This window comes from Lemur catta, chromosome 5 (genome assembly GCF_020740605.2).
Source record: "Lemur catta isolate mLemCat1 chromosome 5, mLemCat1.pri, whole genome shotgun sequence".
NCBI classification, from domain to species: domain Eukaryota; kingdom Metazoa; phylum Chordata; class Mammalia; order Primates; family Lemuridae; genus Lemur; species Lemur catta.
This window is the reverse complement of record NC_059132.1, coordinates 15,334,962-15,361,180: the sequence shown is the minus strand read 5'-3', so window position 1 is coordinate 15,361,180 and position 26,219 is coordinate 15,334,962. Positions and strand designations below refer to the sequence as shown.

At 48.8% G+C, this 26,219-nt stretch overlaps 1 protein-coding gene across 1 annotated transcript in view; it reads left to right on the top strand.

Annotated features, from left to right (window-relative positions):
* Positions 1-26,219, top strand: part of DOCK2 (dedicator of cytokinesis 2) — a 383,026-nt gene that overhangs the window by 334,522 nt on the left and 22,285 nt on the right. The window contains exons 34-42 of the mRNA XM_045551201.1: positions 620-705; positions 6,976-7,132; positions 9,397-9,437; positions 13,404-13,494; positions 14,360-14,479; positions 18,066-18,155; positions 19,740-19,844; positions 21,815-21,956; positions 25,289-25,370. Of these exons, the coding sequence (XP_045407157.1) occupies positions 620-705; positions 6,976-7,132; positions 9,397-9,437; positions 13,404-13,494; positions 14,360-14,479; positions 18,066-18,155; positions 19,740-19,844; positions 21,815-21,956; positions 25,289-25,370 (914 nt within the window). The remainder of the gene's footprint in view (positions 1-619; positions 706-6,975; positions 7,133-9,396; positions 9,438-13,403; positions 13,495-14,359; positions 14,480-18,065; positions 18,156-19,739; positions 19,845-21,814; positions 21,957-25,288; positions 25,371-26,219) is intronic.

Sequence of the window (26,219 nt, the reverse complement as noted above, 5' to 3'; positions counted from 1 at the left end):
GCTTGGCCTGGGACTATATTAATCCTGGGGTCTGGATGATGTCATATACTGATTGGGAGCTAGGCTGTGTCAGATCTCCACAGCTGGAGCTAGGGCGATGTACTCAGTCCACCTGATCCCCAAAGACTGCAATTAGGGCTGGTTTCATCACCCAAGTATGGAGAAAGGAATGCCAGGCAGGCAGAAAAATAGCTGTCCATGACAACTTGCCATTCCCGGAAGATGCAAGGCTCTGTCACATACCTCTGTGCCTTTGCACACACTGTATCCTCTGCTTGGAATGTCCTTTCCCTTTTCATCTTCTTGCAAAATTTCTACTTAAACTTTGAGAATATGCTCAAATGACAGGGGCTGTGAGAATCCTTCTCCGACTCTCTGCAAGTTCTCTCTCTCTCTCTCTCTCTCTGCTCCAGCACTTATCATGGCTGTTCCTCTCCACTCTCTGGTCCCTCCTAAAAGGCAGACATAGTATTCTGTTCCATTTTGCATTCCCAGATCTCAGCACTAAACCTGGGAGATAATAGGTGCTCCCTAAAACTTTGGTTAAAATAATGAATGGACTAATGTTAACATTCAGCCTTCTAATGTTATCACTGATTTTCATCTCCTGCTCCTTCAGTTTGAAAACGAAATCATCCTCAAGCTGGACCACGAGGTGGAAGGGGGCCGCGGGGACGAGCAGTACATGCAGCTGCTGGAGTCAATGTGAGTGCAGCGCCCGGGCGTAGGAAGAGCCCGTGGGGGTCTGGCCGAGGCTGGGGCGCCCAGAACTCTGGGGGGGCTGCAGGTGTCTCTGGCCTCACCCAAAGATCGATCTAGAGGCTCATGGGTATTGAAGAAACCATTTTTGGAAGATACCTCACATTTCTCTCTGGAGTAGCTATTTCTTTGGTATTAATGGAATGGGCCAGATAAAAAGAATCTTCATGGGTTAGGGAAAGGGAAATAATCCACCAAAGTGTCCACTTTCATTATGTCTTAACTGTGGAATAACGGTTGCTATTTTTCCGTTTTTTTTTCTTTTTAAAATTTTGACAGTTATTGATCATGACCTACGTTTATTGAGCACACACAATAACTTAGCACAACACCGTGTAAAGCGCTCTCTGTGGAATGCCTCCATTAATCACACTTGCTCTCTTTGATGCCCATTCCACAGAGGTGGGCCCCGACACTCGGGGAAATACACACATTGTTGCAGGAAACCACCACAAGCCAGTGGAGTGTCCAAGGTGGGACCTGAACCTGGCTCTGCCTGACTCCGGCACCCGGGCTGGGGGCAGGCGGTGGACAGTGGACAGTGCTCAAGACCACTGGGCTCGGCATCAGGACCTCGTTTTCCTTTAACAGCTTTATTGAGATGTAATTCACATACCATACAATTTACCCAAAGTGTGCCATTCATTGACTTTTAGTATATTCACAGAGCTGTGCAACCATCACCACAATCAATTCTGGAACATTTTTATTACCCCCCAAAAGAAACCCTATGCCCCTTACCTCCCACCACACATACACACACACACACACACACACACACACACACACACACACACACACACACACACACACACGCTCTACCCCATACCCCATCTCCCCTGGCCTAGGCCACCAGGACTCTGCTTTCTGTCTCTGTGGTCTTGCCTGTTCTGGACATTTCATATAAATGGCATCATGTAATATATGGCCCTTTGTTACTAACTTCGTTCAGGTAGTATAATATAATGTTTTCAGGGGTCATCCATATAACATGTATTAGTACTTAATTCCTTTTTACTGTCAGATAATACCCCACTGTATGGATGTACCCCATTTTGTTTATCTATTCATCAGTTGGCGGCTATTTAGGGTGTTTCCACTTTTTGCCTATTAGGATTGATTCCACCATGAGCATTCACACGTACATTTTTGTGTGACACGTGCTTACAGTTCTCTTGGATATATACCCAAGAGTGGAACTGCTGGGTCATACGGTACCTCTATATTTAACCCCCCGGGGGTTATAAGAACCCCCCAGACTGTTTTCCACAGTGGCAGCACTGTGTACATTCCCACTGGCAATGTATGAGGGTTCTAATTTCTCCACATCCGTGTTAACACTTGTTAATCTCTGTCTTATTGATTATAGCTGCCCTCGTGGGTGTGCAGTGATATCTCACTGTGGTTTTGAATCGCATTTCCGTGCTGGCTAATGATGTTGAACCGTGTTCCATGTGCATATCAGCTGTTTGTGTATCTTTGGAGAAAGATACTGGGTTTTCATCCTGGCTGCACCACTTAGCAGCTGCACAACTTTGGGCAATCGCATAACGTCTCTGGCCTCAGTATCCCCATTTCTAAAATGAGGCTAATAAGCTCCTGTGGTTGTTCTGAAGACTGAGTGATTATAGAGCACCTGGCACATAGCAGGTAAACACTCAGTAGACTCACCTCAGTCCCTCGGCCTGACTCCCTGTCTCTGTCCTTGGCAGCCTCGTAACTGCCCGGCGAGCCCTTCTTCCAAGCTGTGAGGATGTGGCCAGACATCCCAAATTCACCCCCAACTGTGTATTCTCTGATCCTGTGCTTCTCTGATATAACTCTGGTTTTGGAATCCTTCCCCAGTCCCGTTGGAATATTTTTAACATTAATAACAAAAGCAAACTAAGGCCTTGCTCTGACGCCCTTGCTGTCCCTCCTCACCCTGTCCAGCCAGTCGGAGGCGGCAGGAGCCCCAGGCTGTGCCATCGCAGCTAGCCCCTGGCCCTCACTCAGCACCCAAAATGCAAATGCTGTTCCGCTGGGAGCAGAGACCCGTTGTCTGGCCCTCGGGTGGATATCCAGACAGACTGTCCAAGGGAAAAAACATGACATTTGGCTGAGTCATTGTTTACCTTAAAGTTCTAAACAGGAAAATCTAAATATTGACCAGAAGTGAAGCCATGCACGGTGCTGGCAACTGCCATTTTTAAGCGGATGGGGCTCTGCGGCAGTCTTCAGACGATCAGCAGGATTTTCAAATACTTCCTGAGTGATTATTTATACATGGAGTCCTTAGAGGTCGAGGAAATTAAAGACAGCTCATTGTTTTTCTCCGGTGATGGAGGTGTGAATGATTTTTGCCCAAAACTGACCAAGCTCAGCCCAGGACTCAAGGCCCCATCAGAACATCCAAGGGGCCCCAGTTCCTGCTTCTTCCTTTCAATTTTCTGAGCCCCGGTTTTCTTATCTGCCAACTGGGGATGAAAAATATTATCCAGCCCTTAGAGTGTTTATTGGCATTCAATAGGAAAAATCATGTTAAATGTCTAGCATAGTTTCTGATACCAAATAGGTAGTCCAGAAACATTAGCTTTCGTTAGTACTGGTTAAGTAGCCCTTATCTGAAATGCTTGGGACCAGAAGTGTTTTGGAGCTCATATTTTTTCAGATTTTGAAATATCTGCATTATACTTACCAGTTGAGCACCCATAACCCAAAAATCCAAAATCCAAAATGCTACAATGACCATTTCCTTTGAGCATCATGTCAGCTCTCAAAAAAGTTTGAATTTGAAGCACTTTGGATTTCAAATTTTCAAATTAGGGATAGTCATATTATGTTCCAAGTGGATAGCAGTGTAGTTATTTGAAGCCATGAGCCTACCCATGAGTCATTGCAATTCCTCCAGCCCTTCCTCCCAGCCATTATTCAGGCTTCCACAGATACACAGGGCCCCTCTGGGTGAATACAGCCCTGTGGGCACGTGGCTTGGTAATTGGATGGTACCTTTGTGAATAGAACAAAGCTTCCCTCCCTGTGGCAGCTGCAGCCTTGCATCAGGGAGCAAGGCTTAGGGCATGGAATGGGGATGAATTTCAGTCCTCATGTGCCCTTGTGCAGTGCACAAGCTGTACGACCTTATACAGCACCCCAGTTCTCCCTGCCCTGAGCCCTCCTCAGACCCCATTCTCATAGATTCACATATGTCTTAAAGTGTGAGCCTCAGGTAGCATGGAGTGATGAGGCACACCCCTACCCTCTTGTGTGCCATGCCTAGGAATATTTCTAGAAGTGGTGAAGGAACTAGAAGGCTGAAAGAGACAGAACCTGTGTTCTGGGGCCCACACCAGTTCAGTACCTGGAAGAGGACCAGTCACATAAGAGATGCTCCATACATAGTTTTAAGAGGAATAATGGAAGTTTAGCTCCACCAGCACTGACAGGGGCCGAGGGCTGGAAGCCTGCCCGTGCTGAATGCCAGTGACTCCAGGGAGGTGTGAGCGGCCTCTAGTCCTCCCAAGGCAGGAGCGGAAGCACAGAGCCCTCATTCCACGGAGTCAGGCGTTGCCTTCCTCTTCTCACAACTCCCACAGCTCTTCTTCACTGTCACTTACACTCCGTTGTGGGATTCGAAGGAGAGGAATAGCCGTGTGACCTTGGCAGGACCAGCATTGGAACCCAGCCCCCTGGTTCTCATCTGTAAATTGGGGGTTGTGATAATGCCGACTTTAAGAAGTTCTGGTGAATATTAAACAAGATGACCAATTAAACAGGCTTAGCACAGGGTCTGGAACACAGGAAGTACTCGATGCATAGCAGTGTCATTATATGTTATGGCTGATTTTTGTCTGTGTCTGTTTTCCCTGCTACACAGTGATCTCCTGGGGGTCAGTGTATTAGCAATGTCTGACTCCCTGGTTTCCAGAACAGCACATGTCGAGTGCATCGATGGGTGGTGGATGGATGGGTGATTCTAACCTACCTTCCCATTCATCTCACCACTCCTCGATGGCATGAGTAGCTTTCTTGCCTCATGTCTAAAGAACAGAGAAAGTAAGAAAGCCAAGACCTTATTCTTCTAAACCCTAGTAGTTCGTAGGGTGGTCCATGGACCAGCAGCACTGGCATCACCCGGGAGCTTGTGGCAAGGCAGAATCTCAGGCCTCAGCCCAGACGTGATGAATCAGAACCTATTAACACAATGCCCAGGTGATTCCCGTGCACATGGAAGTTTGTAGAGCACTGAACCAAACCAGTGGTGCTTAATGTTGGCCACATATGGAATCTCCTGGAGAATGTAAACAATAAAGGACTGCTGCCTGGGTCCCGCCCTCCAAAATTCCAAAGTTGTTGACCTAGGGTGGGCATTTGGCTTTGTAAAAGCTTCCCTGGTGATTCTAACATGCGGCCAGGGCTGAGAATCCCTGGTCTGGCCAACCTCAGGCCCTGGGATGTCTTTTGCCCCGGGAGCCTCTGAGAAATCACATCCCACACTCTGGGAAGAAGCTTCCTTGCATTGTCATTGGGGTGGGACACAGGGCTGGAAGTGAATGTCCCAGAAGGAGGCAGGCACAGCTGCGACTGAGCCAGACAGGTCTAAATCACAGGGCCATTTGCGGCTCTCACTGAGAGCCGGGGAACAGGTGGTTCTCCCAGAGCGAAGACGGATTTGTCTCATCACAGCCACAGTTTGAGACGTCGCCTCCTCGCAGCCCGGCTTGGCATCCGGGAGGAAATGACCTTCCAAAGTCCTTGCTGTTCCCACCTTTACCCTTCCAAGAGCTCTTGGGAGTTACCTGTGGCTAATGCTTGTCTACTCGAGTTGCCTGAGTACACACCGCAGTGTTTCTCTGCGAGAAAATATCTCCTTCAAATGGAACAATAATTGGCTTGATTCCCAAGGTCACCGCTTAAACTTACTACCAGAGTGATGCTGGGAAGGGCCTTTAGCCTTTCTCAGCCTTGATTTCCTCATCCATAAAATGGGGAGAATAATTTTTACTTACGAGGATTTCTTCAGTACCGTGTCCAGCAACAGAATAAGTAATTAATAAGTAGTCATTACTCAAAATTTTAACCCATCTGTCTCTCCCTACCCAGCCTGTGGGCCACCTGGCAGCAGGCATGGTTCTTTTCATATTGGTGTCTTTCTCCCCACTGTATAATGCCTCCCGTAGTGCCCAGCAACTAATAGATGCTTAAAGAATGTCACTTTTTTGTTTTTAAAATTTAGAATATTAATTTACAACAAATTTAATTTTTAAAAATAATATACACATATGTATTTAAATAGAAACATGGAAGCTTTCCCTCCATATTCGCCCACTTAGAGCCTTTTGAAAAGCAGCCACCACTGACAGTTCGGTGTTTATCCTTCCTGACCGTATAGGGCACATTTATAACCACTCAGAGACACGATGCTGACTCACATTTGCACACACGTCCTGTGTTTGGTGGCTGAGACCCGGATTCTAGAGCCAGACTGTTGATATTTACCAACTGTGTGATCTTGGACAAGTTTAAAGGACTTCTCCATGCCTTAGTTTCCCTATCTACAATATAAGTGAGTTAACAGTTGTAAAATTTTTAGAATAATACTTGGGACGTGGTAAGCTCTATGTCAGTTGGTTAAATAAAAAACAAATATTGTTGAAGCTTACTTTTCTCACTCAACTCTATATTTTATAGAGCTTTTCACGCCAAGACATATTGATCTCTCTCATAATTTTTAATAGCTTTGTAGAATTACTTTTGGTGAATATCCCTTAATTTATTTAATCATTTCCCAGTTGATGGACATTTAAGATGGTTTCATCTCTTTAACTATTAGTCACAATTTATAAGTATTATAAATGCATCTGTGCATACTTCTGGGAATATTTCTGTAGAACAGTTTCCCCGAAGTAGAGTTACTGGGTCACAGCATACGTGCATTTGCAATTTTGATAGATATTGTGAAAATTACTTCTCAAAAAAGTTATGCTGATTTACTTTCGATGTGGGTGTATTGAAGTGACCGTTTCTCCCACACTACTGCCTATGTTAGAAATTATTTTATTTTTTTCCATTTAAGAAAAAAAAAATGCTTGCTATGCTAGGTGGTAAATCCACATACAAATGAACAAAATGAGCTGACACATGAGTGGGGAGCCTACGCCCCATCCCTCCCCGCCTCCAGCCCCAGCACAGTCTCTGCCCCGACCGCGACCTCACTGCCCTCCCGTCTGCCCACAGCCTGATGGAGTGTGCCGCGGAGCACTCGACCATTGCCAAGTCAGTGGAGAACTTCGTGAACCTGGTCAAAGGCCTCCTGGAGAAGCTTCTGGATTACCGGGGCGTGATGACCGACGAGAGCAAAGACAACCGCATGAGCTGCACCGTGAACCTGCTGGTGCGTGGGGCTCGCCGGGCCTCCCTGCTGTCCCAGTCTGACCAGAGTCCCCGGGGACGGGCTTAGCTTTGGGTCTCACAATCGCTCTTGATAGGGAAACAGAGCTAAGGGCTTTGGAAATCAGACGAACATGGGATCGAATCCCTGCTCTGCCATCTGCTAGCTCTGTGTCTTGAGGCCAGTCACTTCACCTTTCTGTGCCTCAGTTTCCTTACCTGTGAAATGGGACTAATGAGTATTCCCCTTAGCACTGAACACGGCTCATAGAAGGGAGATGGCAGTATAGACTGCTTAAGAGTATGCGCTTTAGAGTCATGCAGCCCCTGGGTTTTCATCCTTCCTCTGGTAATTAATAGGCTAGACAAGTCAAGGAAGTGCTCTGAAGTCTTAGTTTGCTTGTCTGTTACGTGGAGAAAATAATAGTTCCTATTTCATTAGGTTGTGTTGTCCTGGCCCAAGGTTAAATGCTCAGTGTGTGTTAGTTTCCTTCTTCTTTAGAATGGAGTAACAGAAATAACTAGAATGCTTGTCACTGTGGACCAGGTTAGCCAGAGCAGCTAATCCCAAACCCAAGTCCCAACCCCTGTATCACACGAGCCCCCCTGGCCAGCTCCCAGACAGCCTCTGTCGCGTTCTGTGGTTTGGCCAGGAGACAGGTAGTAGCAGCCGTAGTGCTTCATGCCCACATGTCAGTCCACCTGGAAATAGTTTAGAAGAATCAAGTTGACCAAAAGACCACGTAGCATTCATCACATCAACCCCCCTGCCATTCCCAAGGCTCTAGAAATCCAAACTCTGTCCCTTTAGTTCTGTTGTGTGGCCTGTCCTTACCCAAAGTGGTCTCCTTTTAACAGCCTAGATATTGCCATTGATTTTCCGGAATGCTAAAGGGAGTTAAAAATCCTGATTACAGCAGGAAGGAATTCACTGCTAATGACTCCACCAGGCCCAATTTACATAAAGAGCATGAAGAGGGGTTTTCCAGGAGTCTAGCAGCTTCTCTCTAAGGAGAGACAGAGTTGGTTTAAGAAATTGACCTTTAACAGCCAGACTAGGATCAAGGAGGAAGCCTGGGACAGACAGTTCTCTAAGCAGTCAGACCCTACTAGGTTTTGGTACGTGACTTACATGTGGTGTCAGGGAGGAGGACAGGATGGCATGGGGAGGGAGGTGCTGTCAGGAGAGGCAATGTTTACTATGATCTGCCACCCCTTGACTGTGTGCCCTGGAATGTGTCACCTCCCCTCTCCAAGCCTCCGGTATGTATGGGGACACTGGATTAAACTAGGGTTTGCTCCTGGGTTGGATCAGGACCTCCTGGTTCAGAATCTGTAAGGACTTGTTTAGAAATGCCACAGGGGCTAGGCACAGTGGCTCATGGTAGCATCCCAGCACTTTGGGAGGCTGAGGTGGGAGGATCATTTAAGGCCAAAAGTTTGAGACCAGGCTGGGCAACATAGCAAGACCCTGTCTTTACAAAAAATGAAAAAAAAATTAGCTGGGAGTAATGGCACGCACCTGTAGTCCCAGCTACTCAGGTGGCTGAGGAAGGAGGGTCACTGCTTGAGGCTAGGAGTTCGAGGCTGCAGTGAGCTAAGATGGTGCCATTGCACCCCAGCCTGGGTGACAGAGCAGGACCCTGTCTCAAAAAAAAAAAAAAAAACTAAATTAAAATGTCACAGGCTCAAGATCTCTGGTGGTGAAACCCAGGACAACTACTAGTCTAAATGGCCCCTGAGCTGGAGTAGGTATCTGACTTCGTAGATATTGCCAAGTTTGAATGTTTTGGCTGTGGAATGCCATTGTCACTTCTGACAGTTCTGCGCTATGGGGAGTTTTGATCTATTACTATTACTGGGATGCTATTACTTGCTTTCCAACCCAGGTTCTTAAAATGACAAGGCCTGAGTGTTTAAACATAAAGGTGGGCTGCCTCTCAAAGTGGACTTTGTCAGAGTGGACTGCCCCAGTCTTGGCAACCTACCTCCTACTGCTGCAAATAACTAAACTGCACTTCCTGATACATGATGGCTGAGACACTTACTCTGTTCTTTTATTGTCTAAAGATCAGGGAAGTAAGTGAGTTTCAAAGCAGAATCTCCCAATTAGGCTGTTTGATGCATCCAGGAAAGTAAATTTCTTGCTCCCATCTCAGGGTGCTGGATAGTAAACAACAATCTCCCTCTCAACTCTGTAACTACACCTTTGACCTCTGTGGCTCTGCAAAGAAAAACACTCATCACTGTTTTTCCTCCCCTACCTAGAATTTCTACAAAGATAACAACAGGGAGGAGATGTACATAAGGTAAGATTTTTATTTTCTAAAACCCAGACCTGCTGTGTCACTGCCCCTGCTGAATATCCATCGATGGCTCCCTGCTGCCTTCAGGATAAAATTTGAACTTCTCCCCGTGACACGCAGGCCGTCTGTGTTTTGCTTCCTGTCAATTCCCCCAGACTCAACTCCTTTCATTTTCCTACAATCAGCCCCATAAAACCACTTGGAATTCTCTGACCTGCCATACTGTCTTGCTATATCTTTGGATTATATTTTCCTTAAGAGTAGTTACTTGTGGGTTGAGCTGTGGGGTTGCATTTGCATTTGTTGTGGGACTGGCAGGTGAAGACCTGGCCCAGGCATGTAGTGAGACCATTGACTAGTGCAGATTTGAAGGGAAAATGAATACCCAGATGCATGATGTCTGCTTCCTTGTAGGCATATAATAGATATTTATTTGAATATATCATGAAGGGTTTTTTGGAACATTAGCCTGGAGCAAAGCACTCCTTTGCCAGATCTTCTCAGAATCTCATGTTTTCTCTGCAAAGTTTCTTTTTTATTATTGTTATTTTTACTCATTATAAAAAAATACATACTTATTACCAAAACAAAAAAACTCATAAAATACAGACAAGCAACACAAAAATGAAATAAATCCCCATAATCCATACATATTTCCAGACCTATTCATATTTTTATATATATTGAATTCTATGCATGCATATTTTTGCAGAAATGGAATTATAGTACTCACAATTTATTCCTTTTTTTTACTTGACAAGAATTCCTTGTCAACATCATTTTTAATGAAACTATAAAATTTCTCTTTCAGAATATACCATAATTTACATAGCCAATCCTAAATTGTTGAACATTAAGGTTTTTCCAACTCTTTTCTACAATAAATAGCATAAAAACAAAGTTCTTGGATATATACGTTTGCACACATCCTTATGAGGCTAGAGCCTTAGAGGTGGAATTAGCTAGAAGGTAAAGGTATTTACCAGGCTTTAGGCATGTGCTGTCAAAGGCCAGGGACTTCAAGTCTAAAGTCTCTCTGCTATTACTGCAGATATTTTTAGGTACTTAGTTTAGCTTTACTCCAGAAATAGGAACTATCATTTGGAAAACAAAAATAATGCCATAGTTTGTCCTAAGCTTTGGGTATTTATAACATCATTAGACGTGACACTATTGTAGCAGCACAAAGCTCTGGAGTCTGAAGAACTTGGGGTCTTCACCTCGTTTCCTCTGTGACCCTGGATAAATTATTCAGTCCTTATGGGTTGAGGTTTTCCAATCGGTAGACTGTCTCAGCCCTACCTTCTGTTTTGAGTATTAAATGAGATACTATAAGAAATATGCCTGGCACATGGTTCCCTCCCTCTAACCTCGTTTCTCTCCTTCTCAGTTTAGAAACACAGATGGCGAATCCCAGGCCTCCACCAGCTTTGGAGATTTGAGGTCTATAGTAATCTAGGAAAACCATATTTGTCTAAACCAGACTGCAAACAGGGTATGGTCTGAAAATCTGTTCTGTTTGGCAAGCAGAGTATTTTAAAACATTTTTTTAACTGGTTGCCAACATTTAAAAATCTAGAGATTTTTACATAAAAAATATTAAAATTTCCTTCTCCTGAAAAACTCAGAAGGTGTGACAACACTGGGCCCTCATCCTATTCTGACAATCGCCACCTCAACTGAGTAGTGGCAGCCCTTTTAGATGAGGCTGGAGCCCTGTAATCACGTCATCTGTATTCCCCATTGCACCTCACCCCATCCACATCACGCAAGCATCTGGCATCTGGAGGGGTCTGAGTTTGGTAGCCCCGGTTGAGCTCATTAGGGTGATCATCAGACCCTTGAGTTAACAAAGGAGACGGAACCTTGGCCAGTGAGGGAGTTGAGAGGAGCATGGACGCTCTCCCTGGGGCGCTCTGCCCAAGCGTCTTGGACCCAGCCACCTGGGGGGCTAAAGGACAAAGGATGGCAGGAAGAGATAAGGCAGGATCCAGTCATGGAGGCACACACACATTTTTAAATTCCAGACTCTTCACTGTTTGCTCTGATCAGCAGAACATTAGCGGGGAGGAGAGCAGAAAGGCCATGCCTGCGGAAGCAGAAATAGCTGGGCTTGAAATCTGCTTCTCCCTACTTCTGGCTCTGTCTGTTTTAACCTAGATGTCAGTTTTCTCATCTTAAAAGCATTGCGGGAAGGATGAATTGATAAAACTCATGATAATAAAGCACATATTTGGTGAATGAATGAATGAATGAACAAATCTTCCTGCCTGGGATGCTCCCCCATCATCCCCTTCCCCCTCAGATCCCAGCTCACCTGTCACACTATGGGGACCTTTCTGGAAGGCCCTCCTTTGCCCAACTGGGTACATCCTGCTCTCCTAGTACCATAGACTGCTCTTTCACATTCATCACAGCTGTGGTTGTGCAGTTATTTACTTGGTTATTTGATTCATTTCTGTCTCTTCTCCTAGACTCTAAATCCCAAACCCTGAGAATGGTCTTTTGTCACCATTTATCTCTAATGCCTGGTACTTCCTGGATGCTCAGTACAACCTTGCTGAATGAATAAGTGAATGAGCAAAAGGTTACTAGGCATCCTAGTGCACTAGCTATCAAATAACTGCTAGGTGACCTTTCTTCCCCTTGAAGCCTGTGGCAGTCCTTACCCTGAGTTCAGGCAGCCTGCATTTGGCCCGCTGGCCTGTCTTCTGTAGCCTGAGGAGCCCTGTGTGCCCCAGGCTGACACAGTGATCAGGGCAGAATCCCGCAGCACGCGGACAGTGCCTCTCCTCTCTAAGGCACTCACCCTCTTCCCGTCACCAAATTACTAAGAGTTGGGCTTAAATCAACGTTTCTAAAGATATGCAAGTCACCAAAGCAGTGGTTCTTTGGCTCTAGATTTTGTTTCCAACAGTGGCGGGAGGGGATGTTCTGGAGAAGAACTTAGTTCACAACGCTAATAGATAACAGCTGTCCTTGCTCAGTGCTGGCCACAGGCTGATCACTTCCAGTGCGGACTCGCATTCCTTTGCAGCAATGCTGTCACTTATTGAGCCTTTTGTGTGTCACACATGGTCTTCTTGGCCCTTATATGCCCAGTAACTTTTTAGGTAGGTTTTGTGAATATTGCCATTTTTCAGAGGAGTGAACTAAGGCACAGGAAAGTTAATTCGCTGCTGCTTAATACCTGTTGTGGATCAATTATCTAAGAATTTCCCAAAGCTCCCTTCCTTTATTCCTGTTCCTGTCCTCAATACCCCTCAACTATATTGTCATCTCAGGGTTCGTAACTTTGCAAAAGGACAGAAAGTTAGAATGTGATTGCTGTTGAATAGCTGATTCTTCCTACTGACAGCTCCAGGCCTCTATATGAATATCCATTCTCTAACCCCCATCCACTTCCTTTTGTTACCAGAAAATGCACTTACGTCACACCCAGAAAACACAGAAGGGAGGGGTAGGAGCTGCCCTTGACAGTTGGTGTGGCTTGTTCATTCTCCTGCAGTTACACAGTGATTAAGGCTGGGGACCATGTCCCAGCTCTTCCGTTGATTAGCATATAACTTCTGATAAGGTATCTCTCCTTGCTTTATTTCTCATGCTTGTCATATTGCATTGGCCAGTATCAAGCTGAATACTGGCCAGGGTGGCACCTAACTTCTCCGGGCCATAGTTTTATCATCTGAAACTGAGGATCCCTCACGGACCCATCTCACTGGTTGCCATAAGGATTAAATACTTGAAGGCATTTGAAATACTTGGCATTAGTACCTGCAGTGTACTAAGTGCCCAACGAACACTAGCTATTGTCATTGTCACCCACGCAGAGGAGGGCTGGCTATCCAGGGTGGACGACTCCCTTGTGACACAGAGATGAGCCTGGTTGTTTTGTCTGGCTCCTACCTGCCCTCCAGGATGCCTCCTTATCACTGCACCTGGTAATTCAGCGTATTTTCCTCCAAACAGATACCTGTACAAACTCCGCGATCTGCACCTGGACTGTGACAATTACACAGAGGCCGCCTACACACTCCTTCTGCACACCTGGCTGCTCAAGGTACTGTCCACCTGGATGAGGGGGATTCATGCTGGGATCCCCATGCAGCCCTTACAGCAAGTTGAAGAATTTTAAAAAAGAGAGAGAAAAATAGAAAAAATAATAACCCAAGTAAATTTTTTTTTTTTGGCTGTGTGCCCCAAACTCTTGACCTGGCAGGATATTTTTCTGCCCTTCTTCACCTGGTCACCTAAGGTTTTGAGTGACTTTCACATTTAGCACCAATAATAACCCCCCAAGATATGGTTTGCAGTTTTATATACTATCTAAACTGTTATCAACTACAAATCATTAGCATGCCCACAGGGCTGCCTTCCTTCTCCTGCAAACTTGCTGTCGCTGGACACAATCGGAATGATTTCCTTTGCCTTTTGGAGAGCTGGGAGCGTGCCTCACAGGGGCTCAGAGTAAATCCCTATAAACCACATGCAGAGAGCCACTAAAGAGTCAAATAAGTGCAACTCAGTCAAAATCAGGAGGTGCTTCCCAAGTGGAAACTGCAGGCCAGCACCTCGCTTACCGAGCGCTGACATGCGGGGCGGCGGGGAAGCCAGCGGAGGGTGTTTGCAGGGCTTCATCCGACCCTCACCAGTGTGGCTCTAACAGCTCACGTTTCCTCATTTGTCTGTTTGGGACGTCAGTGCTGCCTGGAGGGCAACCTCCAAACATCCGGGGTACTCGTGGCCCGAGAGGGCAGCCTCCCCGGTGGTTCCCCGAGTTTCCAGAAATGAGCTGAATCTGGGAGAGGAGGAGAGGAAGAAAGGACGGGGTCTGGGGAGGGAGGTCTCTGCCTTTAATCCTGAGAAGACACCTGTCCCTGGCAGCCTCTGGGGCCCGCGTGACTTCCCGTGTCTTCTCTTCGCAGTGGTCAGATGAGCAGTGCGCGTCACAGGTCATGCAGACGGGCCAGCAGCACCCCCAGACCCACCGGCAGCTGAAGGAGACGCTGTATGAGACCATCATAGGCTACTTTGACAAAGGAAAGGTAATTTGTCCCTGCCCCTACCCTCTCCCTGGGGACCCTGGCTCTGGAAGGATGGTTCTCTCCCCTACCTTACATCCAGTCCGTCCTCCGCTCTGGCCAGCTACCCTTCCAAATCCGAAATCTGATCACTTCTCTCCATCGTCTCTCTACCTTCATTCTTACTGCTTCCATTCATGGCGTCAATGTCACTCACCTGGGCACTGCCGCAGATCCTGAGCCGCTTCCTCGTTTCCTCTATTTCCCCCAGCAGATCATGCTCCATAGAGGAAACAGGGCGACCAGAAAACATATATTGGGCCATGTTCCCCTGCTTACAGTCATCTCAATGGCTCCCCTGTTCTACTTAGAATAAATTACACAGCCCTTCCCATGGCTCATGAGGCCCCATATGAGCTGTGCCCTGCCTGGTTCCCCCTTGCTCACGTGCTCTATGCGAAGCTGTCTTCAACCTCAGGGCCTTTGCACCTGCTCTTCCCAGCTTGAAGCATTCCTCCTCTGTAGCCAGGCAGGCTGGGCTCCTCTCGCTGTGCAGGGCTTCACTTGGATGTCAGGCCCTAAGGAGGCCCTGGCCATCACCAGACAAAGCAGCAGCACCGCTGCCCCAAGTCACCCTTGTTGCTTCTTCAAAGCTCTTGTCACCATAAGATTACCATCTTTTTCGTTTCATTTTTACTTGTTTATTGTCTGACTCCCCACTTTAGAATGCCAGTGAGAGCAGGGACTTGCCTTATCCTCTGCTGAATGCCCAGTGGTTAGAACAGAGCCTGGCATGCAGGCCCCATAAATATATGCAGGGCAAGTGAATGAATTGAATGGGTAAATGACAATGTGGTGCCACCATTGATCTTTAAACAGCAAAGGTGCTTGGCTGGGTTTGGTAGGAGATTGGACAGACCAGCTGTTGCCCAGCTCCAGCCCCAGTGGACCTTCAGGAAGCACCAATCTAAACGCTGCCAGTCACCCTATGGGAAACAGGCCATGTCGGCCACATGCCCAGGCGCTGGGGCCAGATGGCCTGGGGCGCCATCCTGGCTCCTCTACCACCCACATTTCCCTTGACTTCTTAAAGACCCCAGTTCCCCACCCATAACTAATAGTACCTATTTTCTAGTTGGCCTGCAAAAATTAAGTGAGAAAATGCATGGGACCTAGTACATAATAAGACCTTGTTAAATGTTAATTCTCCTCATTATTATCCTACTCTACCACTTCCTTCATCAAACCTTTCTTGAGTCCTGCTGCTCACCTGCCCCCTCCTCTGAATTGCACGGCCTCTTACAGCTCATCAGGACATAATAGAGCACTTAATTTTGGTCTGTCCTGTCACCGCAGTTCATTACATCCGTCTTAGTCTGATCTCTCCACCTTCCCTGGAAAGATAAAATGAGATAATGTCTGTGGCAGGGCTTATAAATTCCCACGAGTCAAGCAGTCAGAGAACACTGTTCTTATAATTTACGATTATAAGCCTCTTGAGGGCAGACTCTGCCGTCCCTCTCACCTTCTTCCCTGCTGGGCATTGAGCCAGAGCCTGCTGTGTGTGCCCGCCGATGAAGCCAGTTGCAGTGTGGGAGCCCCAGAAGCGCATGTTGGGCTTTGTCCTCTGCAGGGTGTTCAGATCCGCCCACTCTGTACTAGCAGGGAGGAAAAAGACACCGGCCTCAAGGAGCTTACCCTCTAGTTGGCAAAACAGACGTGCCAGCATTTACCTTTTTTGAACAGTGCCCTCTGCTATTGTGCAAAAATGAGGGAGAGGGCAAGGGAACAGGCTGGTGCCAAAGTACTTGGGGAGCAGAGAGGAAGAAGCAGATGGGTACAGCTCACCCCAAAAGCCACCACTGTGGAAGCTTCTAGAATGAAGCCCAAACTCTTTAGCACCCCCTTCAGCTTTGCTTCTCCACACCTCCCCAGGGGGACTCGTTGCTGCAGACACACAGGGTGGATTTCCACTCCATAAGCCCGTCTTGTCATCGCCTGGTGGACGCCTCTGCATTCCTCAAAACCCAGCTCTCTCATCTGTTGATGCGTGTGCTTTGCCACTTACGTTCCATGAGAGCAGAGACTGTGTGTTGTCCACCTTCGTATCTGCTCTGTCCCTGCACACCGCACCACGCCCAGAACCCAGCAGGCGCTCAATGATGAATGTTTGAGACTCAGACAGATCAGTGACTGTCAGAGGTCCCGGTGGCCACACAGCAGACCTGGGACGAAATCCCAGGCATCTGACTTCCTGCCCAGCCCATTCCTTAGTCTCTTAGTGATCCCCTAACACGTGGGGAGAACGTTTCCTCTCCCTGTTCGTATTACCCTGGGGAGCAGGAAAGACTTCTACGCGAGCCAAACCGGCCCTGACCTCGCCCAGGGGCATCACCACAACCTTCGTGTTCAGGGTGAAGAGAAGGCCCCAGGCCAGCCCAGCTCGGTTCCTCCTCCTAGCACATAAAGCATTTTTATGCTGCTCGCCAAGCTGTCTGTGGGTTTACAGCCACGGCTTCTCCACCCGGCATTTGGTTTTATTTATTTTTATGCTTGGATGCAGAGAGAGCACTTTTGCTACAAAGCTCGCGCTGCATTTTGGCAATCTCCCTTCCCTCCTCCTCCCACCTCCCCCAGCTTCTCCATTTAGATGCATTTTCCATTTTAAGCCAGAGGTGAGATGTAAAGGGCATCCCTTGAGACTGCCAGATCTGGGGTCTGCCCTGCGTCTCCCCGGCCTTCTGTAGAGGTCTCTGACCCCTCAGGTCTAAGATGACAGATGATCTCTTGGCTTCTGGCCTAGGACAGAGCAGACAGAAAGTAACTCCTAGGTACATGGTTTGTTTAGTTTGTTTTTTTCAGATTTTTTTCTTTTAAAATGGAGAAGACCTACTAAAAAAGTCATCATTATTTTTCTAAACTGCAGTACCATCCCTACTTCCAGCTCTGCGCTGTCCCCTCCTCACCAATCACCTCACTAAGAAGATCAGCAGAGGGGGGATCCCAGGACCAAACATCAGGAGAACTGGGGTCTGGCCCAACTTGGTCCCTAAAACTCTCTGACCTGGGGCTACTGTTCACTTTTCTGTGAACCATTCCTCCTTGGAAGTTGGGCCAGCACCTCCCCGGGGAAGCTGAGAGAGTCAAAGGTTTCATTCACCAACCACATAGGGGGCAGGGAAGGAAGATCAAGGCTATGGAGACACACACGCTCCACTCGGGTTTGCATCCGGGCCCTGCTTTTTGTTGCACATTTGACCCGGGACAGGTTGCTGGGCCTCTCTGCACTCCTGGTGCTCACCGGGGAAATGAACATGCTGTTAGTTACATCTCGGAGTGGCTGTGAAGAATCAGAGAGCATGCAAATAAAATATTTAGTCTAGTCTGTGCCTTCTCCATTATTTTTCAAGAATAGGAGGTGAGAGGCCAGAGGAAGGTCTCCCCCCACCCTGGAAGTCCCAGCTCCCTCTGTGTGGGGCATGGGGATGGGGCAGAGTGAGGTTCGTGGCTCAGTCCCAGGGAGCACGGCCAGATCAGTGTCCCTTCCTCGGCAAGGGCTCTGCAAACCTGGAGGTGCCTCCTAGCTTTTGTCCCTGTGACCTTCCTGCAGATGTGGGAAGAGGCCATCAGCCTGTGCAAGGAGCTGGCGGGGCAGTACGAGATGGAGGTCTTTGACTACGAGCTGCTCAGCCAGAACCTGGTAAGGCACCCTGGGGAGGGCTGCCTTCCCGGTGTCCAGGGCCTGGGCCGCCCCGAGAGCCTGGGGGAGGGGAACGGGGTCAGACGGGGTTAGGAAAATGGGAAAAGAATGGAAGCAGGACCTGCGCGAGGCTGTGGAATATTTCCAAAGGGAGGTATTGTGGGAAAACTCTTCTGCGACAGTTCCTCAGTGGAGTGTCGGGGACCTGCGTGTGCTGGGCTGCCGCTGCTGCTGCACACCCGATAAACGCTGTGCCACACTTGCAGTAAAAGTTCCACAAATCACCAAACCAATTAAATAAAAACACAAGTTTGTGCTTTCTGATTAACAGATAAATCACATCAAAATGCGCCCCATCTGGCTATTCCCATTAGCATCTCGATGCTCATGATTTGGTGGGGGAAGTGCAACGTGGGGGGAGCCAGCCTGTTTCTGCTGGTGCTGCAGAAGCCAGGACTGGGCGGGGAGTTGGGCCCTGCAGGGAAAGGCAGAACTCCAGGCTGCTTCCCTCCCCTCCCCCACGCCCGCCCCCCGTGTATTTCCTGGTTGCCTGAGCACCAGGACCCCTTCTTAGCCCATTTAGAGAGACTGGTCCAGCCATTTCTGGGGAACTGTAAAATGAGAATCAGAATGTTAGAAGCCAATCGCTAGCTTTTTTTGGCAGGGGGGGAAGGTATGGTGATCTTGTTAAAAACAACTGAGCCGTTAGCTGTTTTCACTGTGTCTAAGATATGATGCAAATACACATAGACACGCCCTTGCACCAAGAGACACTTGATAGCTGCCCCACGTGTGTATCCACATAGATGTTTGCCAACGTGGAGGCAGGTGTGCATTCATGCACACATACACACATGCCCAAGACACATTCATGCACACCCCTATGTGTGTGCACATGCATGCATGAAGTTCACATCCTACAGGCACCTGCCTAGGTCCACATATATCTTCCATATTGTACCAAATTGAAGATGCCATCGATTGTGAGATGCGCCATTTTTTATGTGCCATGTCATGATTTCTTCAGGGCCAACCACAATTGTAAGCTGCTGTCAGGTGTAAAGTAAGATTCAAACTGTTTTCAGAGATGTTAAAATATGAAAAACACACACCTTTTAGAATTGATGGAATATATTAGGTATGCATACACAGGAAAACATCTATATGCAGAGACGCTTAACCCTCTGTATAGCCTCACAAACACATGCACCAGTGTGCGCGGAGGTGGGAGCAGAGTGGCAATGATGGGGACGCTGGCTGCAGCTGACTGGGCTCAGCTCCACACTTGCAGGCTGCACTCTGAGATTCTATTTCTCTACCTGCAAAGTGGAGATACTTGTGGGGTTGTTATGAGGACAATGCAAGTGAGCGTGCTAGTGCGGGTGTCGTGATTAACTCAGGACCCAGTATACTGGAAATATAGCTATCACCGTCGGGACTATAGACATAGCCGCAGATACGCAGATATGTGCACTTGGCCCATTGGTTCTGATATAATGATAATGTCTTAACTGTGGCCTCTCTGAGTTGAATGTGCATTTGATACACGTCTGTGTTGTTATAAGCTATGTTTTCTTCTCTTAGATCCAACAGGCAAAATTCTATGAAAGCATCATGAAAATCCTCAGGCCCAAACCAGACTACTTTGCTGTCGGATACTATGGCCAGGGATTCCCCTCCTTTCTGCGGGTGAGTCTGTGGGTGACGAGGGCCCCAGGGCCTTGGCATCTCAGCTGCCCCTCTGTGCTTCGAGGATCTGCTTGTGCTCAGAATCTGTGCCCTCCCCTGTCTGAGCACTGCCCCCACCCCCGGTAGACTCCCTAATCAACCTCTCTGCCACCATAATCACCAGCCCCTGTCATCTGCTGTGCTTCTCTAACGACACAGCAATTAGAGCTGCCTCGTGAGGTGGTGAGCTCCCCGTCACTGAAATGAGGTGTTCAAAGAGAGGCTGCATGATGTTTGCTACCCAGGAGTCACTGCAGAGCAGTTGTTCTCAGAACTTTTGGTTTCAGGACCTTTTTCTCTCTTCAAAATTAGTGAGGACCCCAAAGAACTTCTGTATTTGTAGCCTGTATCTATATTTACCATAGGAAAAATTAAAGCTAAGAAAATTTTTTAATATTTTTCCATTTTTAAAACAATAATAATAAAAACCCATCCCATGTTAGCATAAACTGCATTCTTAGAAGAAATAGCTCTATTTTCTGATAAAAAATTAGTGAAAAGGGTGAGACTGTTTTACGTTTCTGCAAATCCCTTCATGTCAGACTCAGGAGAAGACAGCGAGGTTCTCATGTCTGCTCTGCAGTCTGTTGTGATCACACATCACGGAAAGCCCCACTGCACACCCTGAGAGAGTGACAGTGAAAAAGGCAAATGACAGCTTTCGTGTCCCTGTGAAAACAGTTTTGATCCCGTGGGCTTCTGGGAGGGCCTTGGGGACCCTCAGGGGTTCCCAGAGGCTCCGCACAGTCTCTGGCCATTGCTTTAGTGGCTTGCTCGTGCATTGGTGGAGAACCGGATTAGGTCACCGTAGGCTTCCTTCAGTCTGCGAGTCTAAGGCGAGGAAGACGCAAAAGAAACAGCAAATCTGATCTTTGGCCTCGCTCGATTTGCAGTCTAGTCAAGCAGATGCATCTCTCACCGTTACCAGCCCATGTGGAAGTCGGGGTGGGCTACGGGTGTGATTGCCGTGAGCAGACAGGGTAGGTGGTGAGGGTTTCCTGGCTTCCCATCAGAATCCCCTGAGGAGCTTGGGAAAATACGTGTCCCTGGGCCCACTCCCTTACAACCATTTCAGCAGGTCTGGATTGAGGCCTGGGAATCTGAACTTTAAAAGTCTCCTAGGCTCCTGTGACCATCTGCTGATATACAGAGGTGAGTAACAGAACTGGGTTTGGACAGAAGGACTCAGGGGCCATTTGAGGCAGTGCAGATGGCACAAATGTGGTCTGCAACAGGGTTTCTGAGCCTCTGCCCTGTGGACATTTGGGCCTGAAGATTCTTCGTCGTGGAGGCTGTGCCGTGTGTTGTAGGACGTTCAGCAGCATCCCTGGCCTCCACCTGCTAGGTTCCAGTAGCACCCTCACCCCCAGTTGTGACAGCTGGAAAATGTTTCTAGACATTGCTTTTGTCCCTTGGGGGACAATGTGAGCCGCAATGGAGAACCGCTGGTCTACACGAGGCTACCACGGTCGGGAGGGGTGAGAGGGTACTTCCACGGTCGCAGAGCCAAGAGCCAGGTGAGGAGGGTGCCGCATGCCAGCCCTTCCAGCCCACAGGCCCCGCCACATGGCCTGTTACAGGCAGGGGGGAATTCTGTGGCTGTGTAAATAGAAGAGTGGGTGTGACACAGTGAAACGCGAGTGAGGAATTAACCTGGAAGCCGTACCTAGGATGGTAAGGCAAGAAAGTTCTCAGCATCCACAATCTTCCCTCCCTCTAGACTCAGACTCTTCCTTTAAAGCAGTGATGTGCCCAGCTAGAAGGTCAGTGAGTTGAGCTCCTCATCCCCGCTGGTGGGGAAACCCAGAGAAGAGGGGTCTTCTGGGGGACCCCCAGCCCCACGCTCATCGCACAAGCTCCCAGCTGTGTGCTTGGGCCATGTCCTTCACGCCTGGGCCCCGGAACCTCTGACAGGTGTCATCTCTCTGCAGAACAAAGTGTTCATCTACCGAGGGAAGGAGTATGAGCGGAGAGAAGATTTCCAGATGCAGCTGATGAGCCAGTTCCCCAACGCAGAGAAGATGAACACGACCTCTGCCCCCGGCGACGCTGTGAAGAACGCCCCGGGCCAGTGTATCCTTCGAGAACGCCCCGGCCAGGGTCCAGCCTGGGTGGTCCTGCCAGGGCTGTCCTGCCAGGGCTTTAGCCCACAAGGACCCACCTTAGAGCTCAGAGCTGCTGCCAGAATCATTGCAGTGGTGCCATTTTAGTGTCCAGCATGGAGTTCAAAGAGCCCGTCTCAGTACCTTGTAGATGTGGCACACATGGAAGAATTCAGTCTCTCACTCATGCCTTCATCTGTGCAATGACCACTCCCGGGGCCTGACCCGACGCCAGGCGTTGTGCAAAGCTCTGGAGATTGACACTCACCAAGTGGTCCCACCTTCAGGGAGCTCGCAGTGTAGCCAGTAAAAGAGACACTGAACAACTAATGGTACTATTATGCATCTGTTTATAAAAATAGGATCCATGCCGAGAGGAAGCCGTATGGGATACTGAGGTTGAGAGGGCAGGGATGGCTTCCTTGGGAAAGGTGACGTTCGGAGGGCAGGACGCCTGTGTGCCAAGGCCTGTCATGGGAGGGAGCGGAGCAGGTTCCGAGAACTGAGACGGCACCACACTGCTGCTATAATAAGATCCAGCTCCTGAGTGAGGCCTGCAAGTCTGTCCGTGGTCCAACCCCCGCCCGCCTGTCCAGTGTCATTGCCCCGACTCTTCCTTCTCTTTCTCATGTCCCTCTGACCGCCTTGTTTCTGTTCCTTAAACATGCCCAGCTTGTCCCCACCTTTGAGCATTCACATTCTCTGTTCCCTCTGCCCGGGACGCCCTTCCTGCATCCTCGGAGGGCCGGCTCCCTCGCCTGTCACGTCCTCTCTTGATGCTGCCTCCTGCCAGGGGCCTTCCTTGGCCTTTATAATGTCTGACGTGGCCTTTTCTGGACTCTGCGTGACCCTGTTATCTCAAACCCTGTTTACTGTCTTTAGAGAATTGATCTCAATTTGTCACTGTCGTTTGTGCTTGTTAACGGCGCAGGAATGGGAGCTAGGACACCAGCTCTGCGAGGGAAGACACTTGCTCTGCCGTGTTCCCTGCAGCGATCCGCCCCCACCCGTCTCCCCCGGTGCTTGGTACAAAGTGACCTCAGTAAATATTTGTTAATCGATAGAAAGAAAAAGAAAACAAGGCAGAAAAAGAAGGAAGAAAGAAAGAGAGACAGATAAATAGAGAAAGGAAGGGAGGAGGGTGGCGGGAAGGAACCAGCTCACTTAGGGGACACGGAGCACGGCTGTGGTCACGCAAGGTAAGGCGAGTGAGGTTGGGTGGGGTGTGGTGCTGATGGACACTGAGGCAGCAACGCGTGGTGTCCGGGGCCAGGGGGTGGCGCGGGGCAGCAGGCAGGATGCGCTGTGACCAGGAGCACGCGGAAACGCAAGGCGAGGCTGGCTGCCGAGCCGGGGAGAGCAGTCACTCCGTCCGGCTCCCTGCATTGCCCCCGTTAGCACAAATTAAGTCGCAGCCTTTAAAATGGGGTTGACAGGTCGCATGGCTGGCCTGCTAAGTCTGCTAAACCTTAATCCAGGTATTTTTCCCTGGGGTGATAAATGTGCACCTGTGACCTTTTCATCGTGCTTGCCTGCCCTTCCTGCCTCCTCTGCCGCGGTTCCGTGCAGGAGGAAATGCAGCTGGTGCTGGGCCTGGCTGGTGATGAACAGGAGTTTGGTTACAGGTGAGATTAGCACGGGACGAGTACTAAGGCCCTTTGAAGTGGACATCCTGGTGCTGACCAGCTCCATGGCCTTTTAACCTGTGGTGAGGGCCAGGGCGTGTGTGACTGGGCCTTATCGTCCTATTTAGGCCCCTTTCTTTCCTCCTGGTCCAGTGCTAAGATCCAGGTGCAAGAGAAAAGGGGAAGGGCTGACATTTGCTAAATGTCCTATTCGTGGGACTGGGGGCTTATAACCATTATTTCCTCAAACCCCATAAAACCCTGTAACGGGGTGTTCATTTTCCCTGTTTCATAGAGTAGCAATATAGGGAGGGCAGAGATGTAAAGCGGTTCACCTAAGGTTACAAAGCTAGTTAGTGATAGATTAGTGCTTGAACCCCAAGATCTGTCTCCAAACCTGTGTTCTAGCACACCATCATCTTTTGTAAGTGCTGTGGGGGCCAAAGGAAGGAAAACGACTCCGGTTGAGGGTGAACGTAGTTGTTATGGACTGTGGTCCTTGACTTCTACCCAAAGGGTTCTCACGGGAGAGATGGTGATGAGGAAAACGTTCCAAGCACAGGGAGTAGTGGGATGTATTGGATAGCCAGAGATAATTAATGGTGGGAATGTGGGTTATGGCCGCATCAGTCCGGCTTTGAAATCCAGCAAGAGGAGTTCTTGACTCCTTAGCAGACATGTCAGGCCCGGGAGATGACTTTTTTGAGTTATGGGGTGGTCATCGGGCAGAATAGAGGGAGGAAAGGGCTTGAATACCTAAATAAGAGATATGGGTAAAGAAGAAATGGAAGGTAGGGACAGGGAAGCCGGGTCAGGGCTGGGACCAGTGACCACTGCTTTGTTCATTTGGTTTGCCATATTGTCTGCTTAATGAATGAATAAAGACAGGTCTAGAAGAGGCATGACAAAGCTCTGGCCCACACGGTGCCTCTCCACTATCCGTGCCCGTGGCAGGCATCACTAATTGATCACAGAGCTCTTTCCCACTGAGCCTGGATGTGGCTCCTTACAATCCTGCTGCAGCTTTCAAACTTTTAGAGTCAGAGTGCAAAATGGCATTTATTTACATGTTACAAAGCGGTGTTTCTCCAACATTAGCCTGTGTGTGAATCAGCCGAGGGTCTGCTGCTGCTGCTGGTCAGAGGACCATCTCTGAGTGCAGAGTCTGGAGTAAAAGATTTCTGAACTTAGGGTTAAAAGAACTAAATACAAACCGCGATCTGTTCTTATAAGCTGTGTGACCTTCAACAGGTTGCCTGGCTTCTCTGACCTCTGTGGGGACGATTTACATTAATAATGCCACTCAGTGAAATTGGAGAGATTAAATCAGGCCATGGGGAGGTGTATTCTGCAATGGATTGAGAGCTATAAATTCATTAGATGGTATCACTGTTGATGATAATATAGCAATGATAATGGCAATTAAGAGCCACCACTAGCCAACTATGTTAGCAGGAGCTGAGCCCTGGAATAGGGTTGCAGGTGACAGGCAGCTCTGACAAGGACCTTGGTGACTGCACACTGGTCATTAGTACCTAGTTGGCAGCCAGCAAACTGAGCTTGATCATGCAATAAAAAGAAGGGCTGGCCTGGAAGGTCTCAGCTGGGACCTGCTAGGCTTGGAGCTGTCCCTGCAGCCGACAGATGTGTTCTAAGTCCTTAACTTCAGGGATTCCAGACATCCAGTGTTTCACTGTCCAGCCGGTCTTGGATGAACACCCCAGGTTCAAGAATAAGCCGGTGCCTGACCAGATTATAAAGTAAGACCCACAGCACACTGGGAAGACGAGTGGGGAAGAAAACCATTCCTCGGGTCTCAGGACAGCCCCAGTGCCCTCTAGTCCCCTCTCTCTCTTAGCCAGTTTGTCCCCACTTTACCTCTTGGGAGAATCACCCCCAATTAGGTAGATGCTGCCCCTGACAAGGCGGAAGCGGAGACGGGTGGGAGGGACGGGTTCTGGCTCGGCTGCAGCACAGCGAATACTCTGGAAGCGTCCAGGGAGTCACTGAACTGGATGAGGAGAGCCTGTTGCTCAGTTTGGTCCCAGAGTGGCTCCAAGGAACCTGCAGGCGGAGGGTGTGGCTGAGCAGGTGACAGGCAGAGTGGGGACAGGGGGGCCTTGGTCATGCTGAGCATGTGCTCCCAAAGAAACATCTTTTCAGCACTTGTGAAGGTTGTATGTTGACAGTGGGTGTGTTCAGGCTCTGATAAAGGGACATTGGAGGAAACAGCGTGAAGGCAGGTGTCCATATGTTCTGTATCAGCCTGAAAGGTCATTGGTGAGGCCACGAGGTGGGGGCTCTGAGGAACACAGCCTGCATCCCTCCCAGATGCCCAGCCCACCCTCCGATGCCCCCATACCCAATAGAGCACCTTAAGTGTCTTAGAATAAGTCCACACCTCTGGGTGGAGCAGTCAGAAAAATGGGGAAGAAGGGCCCTTTCCTTCGGGGGAGGCAGCCCCTCCCAGCAGCCTCACGCCAGTGCCACGGCCGAGCAGGGGTAGCTCCACTTGGATCTCAGCCTCCCCTCACTGTCTGGATCGGGCACCAGGGGCAGGGGACAACAACTATGCAGCTAGCACAGCGTGTGCTGGCCCCGAGTTAGAA